At 44.5% G+C, this 16,790-nt stretch overlaps 1 protein-coding gene across 1 annotated transcript in view; it reads right to left on the minus strand.

Moving 5' to 3' along the window:
• Positions 1-1,953: 1,953 nt before the first annotated feature.
• The window catches only part of ASPM (assembly factor for spindle microtubules), a 64,477-nt gene continuing 49,640 nt past the window's right edge, over positions 1,954-16,790 (minus strand). Inside the window, exons 19-29 of the mRNA XM_059728431.1 lie at positions 16,626-16,775; positions 14,911-15,077; positions 12,419-12,578; positions 10,916-11,125; positions 9,208-9,357; positions 7,971-8,162; positions 7,360-7,552; positions 5,764-5,918; positions 3,901-4,077; positions 2,416-2,588; positions 1,954-2,332 (exon numbers count right to left, since the gene is read on the minus strand). Coding sequence (XP_059584414.1) covers positions 2,227-2,332; positions 2,416-2,588; positions 3,901-4,077; positions 5,764-5,918; positions 7,360-7,552; positions 7,971-8,162; positions 9,208-9,357; positions 10,916-11,125; positions 12,419-12,578; positions 14,911-15,077; positions 16,626-16,775 — 1,833 coding nt within the window. The 3' untranslated portion in view covers positions 1,954-2,226. The remainder of the gene's footprint in view (positions 2,333-2,415; positions 2,589-3,900; positions 4,078-5,763; positions 5,919-7,359; positions 7,553-7,970; positions 8,163-9,207; positions 9,358-10,915; positions 11,126-12,418; positions 12,579-14,910; positions 15,078-16,625; positions 16,776-16,790) is intronic.

Below are 16,790 nucleotides of genomic sequence, written 5' to 3' on the forward strand. Positions count from 1 at the left end.
TGCTTTCATCTAACAGATGATTGAATCAGTTATTAGATAAAAGAGTCAAAAAGCTCTGCTGAAGCACATGAGCTATACAGATGCTGGGGAGTCAAGTCAAACTGACGTGATTCCTCTTTCAGGAAAGCGCTGTTTTATTTTTTTTTTCCCCCCCCATGCCAGTCAGCTTTGCCCTAAGGGTGCCTTCTTGTCTCGTCTCCTGCTTTTTCTTATATTTGTTTTCCAGGAAGATGAGAATGAGGCTAGAGAAAGGGAATGTAAGGAAACTGCTGGGAAAAGCACCACCTGCTCACGGCCACTTTGGCCATGTCCAGACGAATGTGGCTGTGTGGTATGCAACACCACAGACAGTATTTAGATGTTCTCCACGCTGCAAAGGAGTGCTGCCCATGCGTGCACTGCTCCACCTTTTTGTTTTCTGTGGGGTTTTTTTGAGTCTGCTGTCATGGGGTGGTGGTCCCTAGAGATGGCCGTGTTGCTCCTAGGACCCTGTGACTGTGCCAGCTTTGCCCTAGGGGTGCCTTCTTGTCTTGCAGATGGTTTTTAGATGTTGTCTCTTGTGATGAGGCCTCAGTTTAGTTTAGCCTCCTGTTGTCACTGGACCCTTAGCATCAGTAACTGCGCCCTCTGGCGCTTGGGTCTCCTCACCCTCTGGTGCTGGGGCTCTGCACAGTAGTGTGCCCCAATGAGGCCTCCTCCTCCCCAACAGCCTCAGTCCAGTCCACCAGATTAAACAACAACAAAAATGAGCCCCTAGGCTATAAACTGACAATAATACCAGTGACACTGGAGGTCACACACTGCACTTTTAAGAGGGCTAGTTTCTCCCTCAGCAATGTGTGCCTCTTATCCCCAGGCACTTTAGGAGCTCCTAGAGCCCGTTAGTTTCACCAGCAGCCAGACAGGCAGCCAAGAATCTCTGTGGAGCTTTTATGCATGAACTCCTTCCCTGCTGGCTGCTGCCAGAGAACCGACTGCCTCCAGCCTCAGCCCTGGGGCTTATATGTGCCTAGGCCCCTGCCTTCTTCTGGGCAGCTGGCCAGGTGCAGGTGCTAGATAATTCCCTCATTAGCCTGCTGCTACTGCAGCCTGCACCTGTGGGGTGTTTCTGTCTGGCTTCTAGGGCCCTCTAAGGGCAGAAACTGCCTAGAGAAAGGAGCAGGCACACCTTAGTGCCCTGTGACACCTGAATATCCAGGGGTCAAAAAAACGATTGGAAAAAAAAAAAAAAAAGCAGAGCAGTGTCCACACAGGCAGCATGCGTCACTCAAAGGTGGAGCTGGGCTGCCTGGAGCCACACTGCAGCTGCTGGCCAGACTCCGTGTGGTAGAAAATCACTGCGACTGCAGCCCCAAGACCCCAGGTAAGGCTGCTGGGCCCAGCCTCCCCTGCCCCACCCAGGGTAACTTGCCATGTGCCAAAGCACATGTCGCACAGGTATTCCCCAGAGACAAGTAGCAGCAGTGCAAGGTGCGCTGCCGCTATTTGTCCCTGGGGAACCAAACGCCCATGCTAGTCTGGACACGGCCTTTTTGCTGAATAAGAAGAATCCTCATCTGTCAGTAAATGAAGGTCCAGTAAGGGTTTAAATGGAAATGCATGGATCTCTACTTTCAAAGTTTATCTTCACAACATCAGGGTGTACCACTAGCTTCATTCTACAAAAGGCTAAGAGTTAGTGATTTTCTCAGGATCACAAAGCATGTCTTTGGGAGAACAACAATTAATCTTCTGCCTTTGTAAGTCCCAGCTAGTGCTTTAACCACCCGATAATTCTTACTCCCATTTCTGTCATCTCAACTAGGGGAAGCTAGCACAACTTGGTCCATACTGGCAAAGGTATACAAATCTTAACCATTATGAACTGCATGGCATTAGGGCCACGTTGCCTTTTGTAAAATGATAGTTTCCTAGTTGATTTATTTTAAAAACAACAAAATAATACTCAAAGGCTTAAAAGCAGTTTAGGATTTTATTGTACAACTGCTTCAGGCACTAGTACAAAACATCATTAAAAATAACTGTACATGATATAATATTTTTACAAAACATTAAAAAGGACTCCATTTTAGAAGTTTGCATTGTTAAGAGGTAACTTTTGGATAATAATCTCTTTCCAAAAGCATTTAGTTGCCTTGACTACACAAGACAAATGTATGTGCATGCACACATGTAAGTATATTTCATATGTGCGCATATGTGCATTTTCATAATATTATTTACATTTTAGTTGTAGGGAACACCAAGTGTATCCATCACCATTCGAATAGCCTGAAGAGGATCCACAATTTCTCGCACGTTATCTTTCCTCAGAACCCAGTCTGGTTTAATCCTATGGAAAAAAAATGGCCTAAAATCAGAAAGGCACACCCTTTTCAAAAGAAAACAGCAGACGTATTTTTAAATAATTCTTACCTAGAAACTACTTTTGTTTGTACTGGAGTTACAGGAACAAAGTAATTCCCATGTACAGATGCAGCTGTCTTGTGTTTTGAAAGTGTTCTTTCTGCCTCCATTTTGTGTTTACGAGCTGTAACTTTATACAGGCTCTGAATGCGAACAACAGCTCTAGGTTTGCTTTGAATTTCCTAAGAAAGGGAAATGAAACACAATCAATATGCAAACAATTAGTAAATTAATGCATACAAGAAAAAACAAACTTTCCTCAATGTAGTCTCAGTTTTCCACAGCATCACTTCCCACAAACACAATGAAATATACTAATAAGCATGAGAGAATCTCAGTCAGCATTTAAACAATCTTCCTGGTCATGCACATTTGGGAGGTCTGTAAGTGTTTTTTAACCAGATATTTGCAAATATCCAATTTTATGCCTTAGGACTCCAAAACTAATTGCAACTACATGGGTACACATGCTCAAATAGACAAGACCCATGTTACCATCAACAACTGTAACGCTCAAGAAACATAGAACTGATCTGAACAGATTTACATGACAGGGTGGATAACCAGTTGGTAGATATTTGTAGAGCAGAACCTGGTCTACACTAAACACTCCTGTATGTTGTTACCACCAGAAGCTGCATGGATGAAATTAATTTCAGAATTACTATATTTACCCAAATCCAAAACAACTTCAAATTTAAGACAACCCCTTCAATAATCAGCATGGAAAGCAGATGTGGGAAGTGAGGGCCCCATCCTGCTGCCTGTCTCTCATCACACATCCCTGTTCAGCCCATTGTCCATTTCCTGCCCCTCACCACGCACACATACACACACCCCTTCTGCTCTGCTCTGGATTGGGGCAATCAGCAGAAGAAGCAGCCCAGACCAACCAAGCAGCAGCGGTGGCTGCTTGCAGCTTGGCTGGGTCAGGGCTGCAGGAACCGGAGCCAGAACGCCTCCCCCTCCCTCCATGTTTACTATGGGGACAGGGTGGGGGTGGGGGGGTCAAAAAAGGCAGAAACGGGACACTTCTTCGATTTGAGTAAATACTGTAGATTGTTTCTACAGACAATGGTACAGGGCAACATGTTTCAAAATTGTACTGCCAGCAGCATTTGAGAATACCAAGCAAGAAGCCTCCTTCTCCTGCAGTGGGCAGCAATAGCACAGAAATATTTAAAAGTCTCGCCAAGAAAAAATATGAGTGATTTATCAGGTAGAATATAATGTAAACTCTGGATAATTATCAACTTTTTCAAACAGCCAAATCTCAGGATACAAAGACCGTGAGCAGATGAGGTCATGTGCAATACAACAAGGTGAAGCACTTACCATTTTCAATATCGGAGCCAAAAGTTTAATATCAACAGGACTCAGTTCCAAGTAATTACAACAGCAGTTGATAACTATAGATACCTATGCAAATATGTCAAACATCTGAAAAGAGGCAAAACTGTATGAAATTGCTAATCAAAAAGTATGAAGACTTACTGAAGCTCTCCTTGAGTCCTTTAAAAGAATGGCCAACAAACAACAGGTCTTTGTGAAAATGCTTCCACCTTTCTCTGAAATTTTATCACCAGCCTTCCCTCTGTACCTCTGCAGCAGGTCCAGGAGTGTATCTATAGAACTTTCCACTTCATAAACTGCTTGGGTTGTTTTTTCATACTTGAAAAAAACCCAAAAAACCCCATTATAATAGCAGATCTTCAAAAAGCCATTTCAGACAGGATAAAACTGTTCTCAAATCTGATCAATTCTGTGATACACATTTTAACAAGTTAAATGTCCTAAATTGCAGATTTCATTTAATTTTTTTTAAGGTAGCCTTGAAGCAGAACAACCAATGTGCATATTTTGCCATCTTTATTTTTAGCCTGTTTGTCTAACTGAGGTTCTCCTCTCCAAAACCTTTTGGAAACAAATGTTTCATACCTTTTATGTAAGTCCATAACATTATATTAAAGCTTAGCTCACCGATTAAAATACTGTTTTCTAATCAAACTGATATTTTTAAGTTATACACAAAACACATTCTTGGGACAATATTTTTGACCTGCACCCTATACATTCCATTCATTTCAGTATATCAATGTATTAAGGCTGCGCGAAGCTTCAGTCCCTGATTCAATTTGGTGGAGGTTCGGCTCGATTCGGTGGCCAAATCTCCATATCTGAATCGAATCAGAAGACCCTTTTATCTATCTGAATTGAATCAAAACCCTTTAAATTGTTTCGGAGAAATTCAGAAAGATTTGGAGATTCAGATAGAGACAGCTTTAAATGCTTTTTCTACACACCTGTAGGTAGCAGGGGCTCATGAGTGCTGCGATACTGGGGCGCATGGAGGGTTCCACAGAAGAGCGGGGGGGATCCCCAGTGTACTCAGCAGCAGACCCAGAGGTGGACCAGAAGCACTACCAGTCCACTTCTGGGTCCGCCGCGGAGTGCACTGGGGGGCCCCCTGCCTTGGTGACTGGTGCCTCCTGGGCCTGGGAGGGGCACCCGGGGTCCCCCGGTGGCCAATTGCCCAGCCTGGGAGGCGCAGGGGACCCCCCCCGGCAGACGTGGAAGTGGACTGGAAGTACTTCCGGTCCACTTCTGGATTCACCACCAAGCACATGGGCCCTCTCGCACTCTTGTGGGGCGCTCCGTGCACCCCAATCACGAGCCATGCTGGTACCTTGAATTATGTAGAGAAAAAATAAAAAATTTTTAAAACATTAAATTAAAAAAAAACAAACCTTATAAAGCTGTTTCTATGGCCAAATTATTCGGCTGAATCAAATCAGGGACAGCGATCCGAATCAACCAATCGAATCACTGTCCCCGATTCAGGCCGAATCCAAATCAAATAGGGCCCACTTCGCACACCCCTACAATCCATCTACAATACAATGTTCTGTTGTTTTACTTTAAAAAAAATATTGTACAATTGCTCTTATAAGCAGGTATAGATTTGAAAAAAAGCATCCTAATGCCAGCCTTCTGGACTGTCGCGTAATTCTAACCAATACATTAAAGTTCCAATGCTCAAAATCTTTCCAACCCTGATTTGTAAATCCTATACAAAATGATCAATTCTGGGAAAATTCCATAACAAATATTCAATGCCCGTATTCAAAAGTTATAGTTAAAAACTTTGAGCCAATGAGTGAAAATAACTTGCCCTTTTACAATATAATAATTGTTCATGTTAAAGAAAATATTTTAACCATTTGGTTCATAACAGAAAGTTAGGGGTATTTTTTGCAAGACAAGTTATTTGATTAATTTTAACCAACATAATTTAAAAGCATGAATATATTAAAATTATCCCAACTTTTGAACCCAAGAAAGAAAATTCAGGGATACCTTTGAAACATTAAGCAGGACTTGAATTGAGTATTTGATAACATCCATACAGGGGACACTACGGTTGCAACTTCGTATCAGTGTAAAAATGGTGAAGATTGCTCCACTCTGATCCATGTCTTCACAACAGCGTGGAGATAACCTGGTAACAACCTCTAAAAAATAAGAGCATTTAATTAGGAAAGCCAATCAATTTATTTTCAAACATTACCATTTTCTTTATTAAACTTGGTAAATACGCTAGAACAAATATATCTACTAATTTTCAGAATTTCTAAAATTAAAAATATGAACATTCCAGCAAAATAAGACAAAGTAAGCCGTGCATGATAAATTTTCATTTAACTTGATACAGATGAAAAAAACCTGTCTTTATACAGTATGTCTGTACTGCTGGGAGCATGAAAACTATGAAATCAGAAAAAATGTTAATGACTACTGTCACTAAGTAGGCCTTTAAAGTAGTTTCTTATCAGAGCATTACCTTCATTCAGAAAGAAATGGTTTCATTCAGATCTGTATTTTCTAATTCAGGGGTTAGCAATGTTTTTGACCAGAACACCAAAAACACTCCAACTTCCACCCAGGCCTTGATTTGGCATGCCAGAGGCAGGGGAGCCACAAGCAGCCCGATCCTCCTTGCTGGTGGCAGCTGCATGCATGCCTCCGAGCAGACATGGGTAGAGCCAGGGTTGTACTCCCCTGGCTCCTTCCCCATGATATGCTGCCAGGTGCAGGTGGTCCCACCACCCCCACAAATCCAGAGCCCAGTGCTGCTTTTTGCAGTCTGCCTGCCACCTACTGCAGCTGCCCAGAGCACAGGCAGGATGTGGCAGGCAGCCCAGAGGCTACAAAAAGCTGCACCCAGCTCCACAGCCCTGGCACTGGCTCCATGGGGGCGACGCTTGCACAAACACCTTCAGGCACATGGTTAGGACAGGACCTGGGGCAGTGCAACCCTGGCCCGTCTCCTGCCATCCACCCCAAGGTGCGCATACAGCTGCCACTGTCACAGAGCTCCACACAATCGTTTGCAGCCTCTTGGCTACCTGTCACATCCAGCCCAAACTGTGGGCAGCTGCAGCAGATGGCAGGCAGGCTGCAAACAGCTGCACCAGGCTCTGCAGCCCTAGCACCAATTCTGTGGGCAGAGAGCGGGGTAGGGGCCAGGGCTGAGCTGCTCCAAGTTGCTTCCTGGTTCTGCACAGCTGCCACAACCCCGAAGCCAGTGCCAGGGCTGAGGAGCCCTGTGCCCTGGCCTGGGCTCTGGGCATATGCTGCCAGCCACGAAGGCTGGGCTGCTTGTAGCAGGGCTTGCAGGCTCCTGGCATCCTGCTGTGAGCAGCCCAGGTCTGTGGTCTGTGACAGCTCCCCAAATTCTGGGCTGGCTGTGGCTTGCCAAGGAAAGCAGGCTCACGTGTCACGCTGTCACGCGTGCTGGGGGGGTGCCAATCCCTATTCCAAGTCATTCTCTTTTCCGATTTGTATCAGAAGCTTAACTAATACCTCTTGCTTTCCCCTTCTTTCTGAAGAATTCAGGACTGCAGAGGCATCTCCAGAGTGCTAAGTTTTTAATTATAAAAAGGAACTACTGACCTAGATGCTTCAGTGCTGCTAGAATATAAGAAATATGTTTATATTGTAGAAGATATTCAATGGCAATTGCAGTTCTGTTACATAGTTTGTTTTCTTCTCTGCTGTTTTTATTTGCTATTTCCAAACTATGCCGTAGAGCTTTAGTTTTTGCCGTGTCATGACTCTTCCTCCAAGAATGTCCCCTCCACAATGCCTGAGAGAAAACATGGCAGGAAGCTTTCATAAATGTGTAGAATAATTAAGAATGGCAATAGCATCAAATTTCCAGTAGTATCTCAAAACAAAAATTTACACAAACATAATCTAGCATCATAATTACAGTTTTAGATTTGCAAGTATTCAATCATCCCATTTAGTATTTATTCCTCAAAACACTAGATTCTGATTTAAAAATAATAAAACTAACAGAAACAGTCTCCACACTAAACTGAAAACTTTTTGGTATTTGGTTCCCTCAAGCTAGTGTTCCTCGTAAATCCTGTAAAGTTAACCTGTACTTAAAACAAAAAACACCCCTGGGTGGTCATACAACAAAAACAGAAAGGCTTCTCCAGTAACTAAAATAAGAGCAGACATGAAAATCTGCTATTCTCTTACAAAAATGGATCTACCTGAAACTTCATTATTCCACTGTTCAGTTTTCTTCTGTGCTGGTAGCACAGGAACCTTCGTACAGCTCGTTGTATTATGGTTGCAGCCTCATTCCTACGATTAAGCCAGGCTCGAGCCTTTCGTTGTATTGTAACAATTTTCTGACAATCTTGCAAAAATTGTTTTTGCTGCAGTTTTGCTCGAAACCACCTCTGTAAAGAAACAGTTAAATTCTTTTTTTTTTTTTTTTTTTTAAGTTTAAGCTTGTTTTCTATCCCTTTCCCACATACCTGTCAAGCTATCCAAGACTGATAGATAAAGAACCAAGAACTGAACACTAACTTTAAACAGAATTGGTGGGAGGAGGAAGAACTAGTGGCAGGCCCTGCTTTCTTCTACAATGTATTTTCTTCATGGAAAGGGTGTTCTACTTTTCTTTCCCCCAGCATTGTGTCACAGGGCGTGAGGGACCAGTACGAAGGTTACTGCATCTGAGCGTTAAAAAGAATTATGCCCACAGTTGCTTCTACTAAGTGATGGCTACAGCAATGAGACTATAACTGACTCCTACCTGGTAATGCTGCAAAGAAAAGGAGGTTGCTATAGAAGTCATTTTGCACTGGAAGTTATTTCGGTAGCCTTATTTCAGACCCCTCCTTTAATCTAGTTGTTTCTTGCCAGTTTTGTGGTCTGGAAGTGATTTTTTCTATATGGTCCAACTGGCAAACTGCCACATAGCTGCTCACCTTCAAACCAGCATATTGGGGGTCAAGCTTTGGTGGTTTAAATTACCAAGGTTGAAATCTGAGCAGTTTCTAGTCCTATTAGTAGTTTATATAATGTACTTTCAGTGACCCTGGATTCTAGTAGGATGACAGGGAGAGACGAAGGGGAAGATATAATTCTGCTTTGAGCAACTCATAATTTCCCTCACCCCTTAGCTCTCTTACTTCTAGGCTGAAGGAGAGGTGAAAACTGGGAGTCCAGTCAAACAGGCAAGCCTACAGGAGTGGAGTATAGCTTTCAAAACTGGGATTGGGTCTGTGGTATATGGGACCACTGAGAATGAACAGTGTTGAATAGTGTGAAATTGTTCTTCCAGTCAGGTATTTATTTAAATAAAATTGTGGCATCCATAATTTAACTTTCATCATTTTTCATCCACGAATGCTAATGCTAATACAACTAATGGACATAAAACTAACTGGTAGGAAAACTACTAGTATGAAACTACCCCTGCTTCCCGATATGGCTAACCTGTATGCATATGACTGAAGAGATCTGCATTTGTGCATGTTTTAACACAAGGTAGCTTCTGTATGACCTCTGAATTTTAATAGCAGAGAGATGATGATATGTAGCATCTGTAAAATAAAGCAGCCTCTTCTTTTGTTTCTCTTCTAAAATCTAGAGAAAGTAAAATTAGGGAAAAACATTACAATTCAACTATGTAGTTTTTACCTACTAGTAGTAGCAAACTGTCATTTCTAAAACCAGTGCTTTTACTAAAACCAGAATTAGCAAAATAACTTAGTCCTAAATAAACTTTATAGCCAGTACAAGTTTCCTTTGATTTATGTGGTTGATCCATTCCCAGAAAATGGCGCATAAATTGAATTTGCATAAAGCAAACCCAGTTTACAGTGGAGAAGATAGGAATGCATTCTCATGGCAGTGAGGGAGAGATGGAGTGAAGCTGGGGCTAGGGAAGGGGTGGGGAGAGAAGTGTGGCACAGGCCAACGGGTGCAAGCAGGTGGCATCTCCTGGGGCTGCAGCAGGCGTGGCACTGGGCTCTTTCTGGCATTTGGGGCAGACAGCAGCCCCACTTACCCCAACCCCTGCTGCAGTGGCCCTGGGAGTGGCCGATGCCAGCTGCCTGCAGCCTCTGGGCTGCACTGTGCCCCAAACCCCTGAAGCTCCGCTTCCCCTGGGGCACCGTGCCCCGAACCCTCCAGTGCAGCGCAGCCCAGTGGCTGCAAGCAAGTGACATCTGCTGCGCCCGGGGCTGCAGCAGGGGCAGGTAGCAACCTGTAGCAAAACGAGAGCAGGCCGGGGCTGGCAGCAGCACTGGGCTCTTCCCGGCACTTGGCAGCGGCCCTAGGAAGGCAGGTTGGGGAGGGGGGGGAAGATACGGCAAATTTTGGAGTGGCAGCAGCCTCCCCATCCCATCGCTACAGCTTGTCCCAAGTGCTGGAAAGAGCCCACTGCTGCTGCCATTGCCAGCCTGCTGTTGTCCCACTGCAGACTGCCACCTACCCTGGCTGCAGCCCCGTGGTGCCATGGGGGAAGCGGAGCCCCAGGGGGTTCAAGGCACGGTGCAGCCAGCGGTTACAGGCAGCTGGCGTCAGCTGCTCCTCGGGCTGCTGCAGCAGGGGCTGGGGTGAGTGGGGAGAACCAGAGCCCCAGGGGATTCAGGGTGTGGTGCAGCCCAGTAGCTGCAAGCCACTGGCATTGGCTGCTCCCAGAGCAGCTGAAGCAGGGGCTGCGGTGATTGGGGCCCAGACCCATGGGCCTTTCCCCTCCACTCACCCCTCCCCTCTGTTCATGGCCCTTTCCCCTCCCCTCACATACTTACTTGTTTGAGGGAGAGGGGAGCACACCTATGCCAATCACATAAGTGCACAATTACCTTGCATATAAGACATTTTGGGTATAAAAAGTCTGCATAAGAGTGAATTCACATCAATAGAACTTGCATAAAATCGAGGGAAACCTGTATTAAGTAATATTACCAGACGTCCCCCTCATGCCACAGACATTTCCCAGTTCCATCTTGCATATGCCTCCTGTAAATCGGCCCGTGGGACACTTTCACCTAGCCGTGATTGTGCTGCTACAACACCCTTGAAAGGGTCTCGCAACATCCTGGTTGAGAATCACTCGCTCACATCTCTTGTTCTTCCCAGACACAGATAGTACTAATATTGACCCGGTAAAGTTAAATGACTTAAAAAACATGCTTACCTTTTTTCTTACTAACCAACCCCGAATATATGCTTGCAGTTTAACTATAGTTGCTCTAGTTCTGTGGTATTTTATGCATTCAAGTCTTCCGTCCCACCTAGCTCGCACATGTTTTTGGATGACCAAAGCAGCAACTTTCTGTTGGAGAAATTTCTGCCGTTCTTTAAAGCCTCTATACGCTGCCTGAATCAAACATGCAGCTTGCTGCTTCTAAGTGGGAAGGAAATGTTAGGTAAGTTGCTTCTCTTGTCATTGTCAAAGTAATCACTTTGCTTTTTCCATTTATCATAATTCTTATCCTTTGGGAAGGGAGGTAAGCAGCCACAGACTTTAAAATAAAATAGAGGGTATGGAAAAACAACCAAATTAAAGCAAATTAACCCAGTTTTATTTAATGCTAGTTAATACAGTGAAATCTAAAGCAGAATTTAGCCTTCATACAGGGTAATTGCATGCACACAAACAGCTACTGTGAATCAGCTCTTTTGTGACAAGCCCCTGCTCCCTGTTAACTCATTTTAATCTGATCGTTTGTCCTTCCCCCTAGAACCAGTTCAGCTCATGACAGATCAGAGTTTGTTTATGGCAGTATATACTTTCACAACTTAGTGGATTTTTTTGGAAAAGAACCTACAAATAGAAGCAGCTGAATTTCTTTTTAACAACAATGCTATGAGTGCAATAAGCCATTTTCAGACAAGGTTCTTTGGATAAATCTGGTATCTTTTATTAGTCAAACTAGACTAATTAGAGTTGGTCTAATAAAAGATATCAGAGTTACCCAAAGAACCTTGTCTGCCTGTGTCCTTAGACCAACACAACTACAACCTATACCCCTTATAAGCCATTTTCATACTTAACCTTATTATTATAGATGAGGTGTCAATCGATATTTGGCAGTTCGTGTGGCTGGGATTTGATAGCTTCCAATGCAAACTAAAAGTAGGAGACTAAAGTCTTCCAGTTTGATAAGATTCTCAATTCTCCCTGCTCAGTGCAACCTTAGTCCAACAAGCCTTACTCTTCTTTTCCTCAAAAATATTAAAGGAGGAAGAGAGAGCTTTTCTTATTCTCTTAAGTAATAAAATATTTAGGTAAGGTACACAGTGATAGTTCCAAGGAAAAAGTACTATATGTTTGCTTAAACTGGTGCCTCAATCTCTAGTTAAGCCTGTACCTAAAACTTTGCTGATCTAGGCTCAAATTTTCAACTTTTCATTTTTAAGTGCTCCTGCTTTTAATTTTGAAATATTTTAATTCAGCTCCTTGCTTACGAGTACCTAGCCTAAACTTGGAGCCAATTAGGAAGGAGTTTCTTTAGGAAAAAGATAACTTGGGCAGAAGTGGCCAATGTGTGGAAGACAATGAACAAGCTCATCTTTCTGCAGAAAGTTCTAACATTACTGGCTCATTAGTAGTTAATTACATCAAATTTACTATGATAGTTTTCCATGATATACTGATTGAATATCATCTGTGACTTGGTGCAGATTAAAAATATACCTTTGCTATGAGTTTCCTAGCACTGTATCTTCGATAAGCCAACTGAATCTTAACTGCAGCTTCCTTAACTGCTAGGAATTGCTGCAGAGTTGCTCTTGCAGAAAGGATTGCTCTCCATCTCCTTTGAATGACAACTGTCGAGACTTTCATCTTCAGAAACCTAATGAAAACGTACATCAGATTTTTCAGGAAAAAATTATATTTTAAAAATTATACTTTTTATTGGTATTAACTCCCTGTGGTGCCTGTATTCATTCTATGATAAGTGACAAAGACAAACCTTCACACCCATAAAATGTGAGGGGTGCGAGTGTGTGTAAGCATGTGTGCATAATTATAAATGAAAAATCCTTGTAAACCACTGGCCCTACCCAGGCAGGAAAATAGGGCTCAAAGGAAGTATGACAGCAATAGAGCAAGGCAAAAAAAAAAAAAAAAACTTGTAAAAATTACGACCCCCAAAAATAAACTTGAATTTGTTCATTTCAGCATTTTAAAACTTCAAAAATAACTGTTGAGGATAATGTATTATAGTAACCCTAGATTTCACATATGAAGATAGAAGTAACTGTCCTCTCAATGTAAACAAGTTTTGTGCCAAACCAAGAGGTAGACTAAAGAACTGCAAGCACTTATGTGAGTAATTTTAGACATACGAGTAGTCCATGGGAGTCACTCATGCCAGAAGGGCATGGGTACGTGAACAAGTTACTGTGAGAAAAGGCAGGAAAGATGTGGATTCACAGCATGTTACATATTCCACAGAAACCATCTTGTGTGCACTTTTACTGACTGTAATTGTGGATTAGCTTACTGCACAGTGCAACTAGGTTACTTCAAGGAGAGAGTGCAGTAGACCAGGCTTCCTGTGTGAGAAGACAGCAGGGCAAAGGACAGTCGCTAAAAAGCAAGCAGACCAAAAAACAAAGATAGGAACTACTAGTGGGGAGCAACTATCCTGGATCTATCTGCAGTGCAATAAGCAGCCAAGGAGCAGATGCTCAGACAGCAAAGGACTAAAAGCTGCAAGTAGCTGGGTTAGGCTGCAGCTGGCCATTAAACAAAACGTTGGTGTTGTGTTTAAGTTTAACCAGAAGACAAAGTTGTGGCTGTAGGGGAGGACAGAGGCCGCTGGTGGGGCACTCCATAGATTCATAGATGTTAGGGTCGGAAGGGACCTCAATAGATCAAGTCCGACCCCCTGCATAAGCAGGAAAGAGTGCTGGGTCTAGATGACCCCAGCTAGATACTCGTCTAACCTCCTCTTGAAGACCCCCAGGGTAGGGGAGAGCACCACCTCCCTTGGGAGCCCGTTCCAGACCTTGGCCACTCGAACTGTGAAGAAGTTCTTCCTTATGTCCAGTCTAAATCTGCTCTCTACTAGCTTGTGGCCATTGTTTCTTGTAACCTCCGGGGGCGCCTTGGTGAATAAATCCTCACCAATTCCCTTCTCCCTGATATCAGCCTAGCCTGTGGTCAGGGACCCACAGGGCTGAGGGTTGAAGCCTATGTGGTTAAGCCAAGGCCTCATAGGGGTTGCAGCCAAGCCAGGGCTGGGGGCCCAGAGACAGGCAGAGGCCATGATGGCTAAAGCCTGGTTGAGTGGCTGAGAGAGGCTAAAGCCAGAACAGGACCAACAGCCCACAGACAGGCTAAGGCCGAAAGGGCCTGGTGGGATGACAGATAGGCAGGGCCAGAGAATCCAGAGAAACTAATCCAGATAGGGTCCGAGGCCCAGGGAAATAGGCTGAGCCTTGCCAGGGCCAGGAGTCTGGTGAACTGGCAGAAAAAACAGGGGTGGAGAAATTAATCTGGAATGACACCCATGCCCAGGCCTTGCAGTTATGGGGGCAGCAAAAGGCAACGATTACTACCCATACAGTGACTTATGCTCTGAGGCACAGATGGGGCTAGAAGAACCAGTTTAGTGCCTGAGGAGCTGAACTGGTGTCAGCTGGGCACAAAGGTTGCAATGAGGTGGAGGCTCACTCAAAGTCCGCAGGGGCACCCTTCCTAAGGGCTATAGTATTCATCAAGGTATGGCAAGGAAGGCAGGAAAGGGAGGGTACCCCAAGTAGTTCACTGAGTGAAACATCACCTGTTGGCCCACACATTCACGCCACAAGGTAACGGGCAATGTGTTCTCCTCGGGCAGCTGAAGAGCATGAACAGCTACAAGCTGCCTGTGCTCTCCTGCCATAAAGTAACCAGATATCTGCTGCTAAACAGCAGCACAAATGGATTCCTGCTTTGTCACAGCCACAATTTGCAGCACAACCAATCTGTGGCACAACACAATGTCTGCTTGGCCTTTGTGTCATCATAAAATATTTTATAGCAGCACAAAGGCAGCACCTGTTTCCCCACCCTAGAAGTCCACAGATGTCCCAAACTACAAGAGAGCATTAAACTATAAAGCTATAAAAATCAACACAAGTAACAAAAAAATTTAGTAACTAAAAGAAATATGCTATGTGGCAATAATATATTACCAGATTCTTTGCTGTCGGGTTTTGTGGTACCTCTGAATGACACCAGCTGCTTTTACCACAGCTGCAAGTTCTTTTCGTGCTCTGTATCCTCGAAAGCAGGCTTGAATCATTTGTGCAGATCTCATCTTAGCAGCCAACTGCCTGGCTTCAAAACCTCTATACAAAGCCTGTAGAAAGGGTGAACAAATATGCAATCAGTTTTGTGTTTAATGGGAAAAAATTAAGGAAAAAAACACCACATGTTTCCGCCCAAATGCCTCTCAAGCTTATACTTGTAACAAGCCAGGCATGTAAGATATGTAAAAGGGACCCAGGGGCTCCTGCTACTTTAAGGGTTGATGCAGCTGGCTATGCTGGGGGGGGGGGGGGGGGGGGGGGGGGGGGGGCGGGCAGGCAGCTGCTAGGAAGCAGACTAAATGCTAGAGAGCTAGTTGTCAGAAAGCAGACCTCCACACAGCACAGAGAACTACAAGCAGCTCAGCGAAGCCACCACAGATAAGGGCAGGCCAACCATCAGGCCTAAACGGAAGCCCCTGTGGGTGCCTGGAGAGCCACCTGACAGAAAGGGATGGGACTATGGGGCACTCAGGCCAGTGCCTGAGAACAGGGAGTCAGTCTGGCCCTGCAGGCTGCACAGAGAGGATCTCCTAAGCAGGATGGATGCAGAAAAAAGATGGTCCAGACCCAGGCTGTTCCCACAATACAGACATATAGCTAAGGGGGACTTGCAGCCTGGGAGGAAATTGCTGACCCATTGTAGGGAGAGTTTTTGTTATACAGCCTGTGGGCTGGCATTTGTGTCTGATTAAGAGGAACAAATGGTGGCTGGAGGAGAGGACAGAAGGCCACACACAGGTGCCAGGGAGGTGCTTCAGATTTTCAGCCTTATTAAGGGAAGGCTCCAGCTGAAAGGGCCAGGGCCTGAGCCCCAAAAGGAAGAAAGAGGCAGGCTCCAGCCAAAAAGGCCAGGCAAGCAGAGTAAGATGGGCCAAGAGCCAGACAAGGCTGAGACTCAGAAGCCAGGCCAGAGGAAGTGGGCATATGCTGGCAGTTTATAGCAAAGAGTAACCAGCGAACTAAAGCCAAGGGGACTGAAGCCCATACAAGCTGGTGCACAAATCTAAAATAACATCTGTGAGGCATGGGTGTGGCTGTAGGGGCAGAAGGCGAACATGAATAACCCTTAAGGCAACTGGTACCCTGGGGCACGGATGGGGCTAGAAGGGCCCCACTAAATGCTTATGGGGCAAGACTGGGATCAGCTGGGACCAGAAGGAACCCGCTGAGTGAAAAATAGACAAGGGCCCTCTCTGGGACCCTGAAGCAGCCTCCCTTCTTTTTATAATAAAATAACTCCATCAAGGCATGGCAGGCAAGAGAAGAGGGAGACTACCCAAGGAGCCAAAGGGGGATTCATATGGGCACTAGGGGGTGTCATGACCACCTCTGAGGCCCAATCCTATCACACATAACAGTAAAAATGGAAGGAGGATAGGGAGGGGTAAGGAAGGTTGGGCAGGAAGTCTCTTGCCAGTTTCTTTACATCATGCATTTGGGAGCCTTGTGGGGGGACAATTTCTACTTGTATATAGAGTCAATTTATGAAAGCCTTTTATACATTAATAGTCAAGTTAGTACCACACCACTGATGCAGGTCTTTGTAACAAATTATTCTGAATTGGTGAAAAAAGATGTTGTGATATCCCTGGAAATACCTGAAGCCTAAGTGCAGCTGCTTTAATTTGAAGATATTTTTGTCGCTCCATATTTCTAAGGCAGTGGGCTCTGTAGTGCTGTTGTATCAATACAACTGAAGACTTATACTGAAGATACTGTCGTCTTTGACTAAATCCACGATAAAAAGCCTGAAGAGAAATGCA

Source organism: Alligator mississippiensis, chromosome 5 (genome assembly GCF_030867095.1).
Source record: "Alligator mississippiensis isolate rAllMis1 chromosome 5, rAllMis1, whole genome shotgun sequence".
Lineage (NCBI taxonomy): Eukaryota > Metazoa > Chordata > Crocodylia > Alligatoridae > Alligator > Alligator mississippiensis.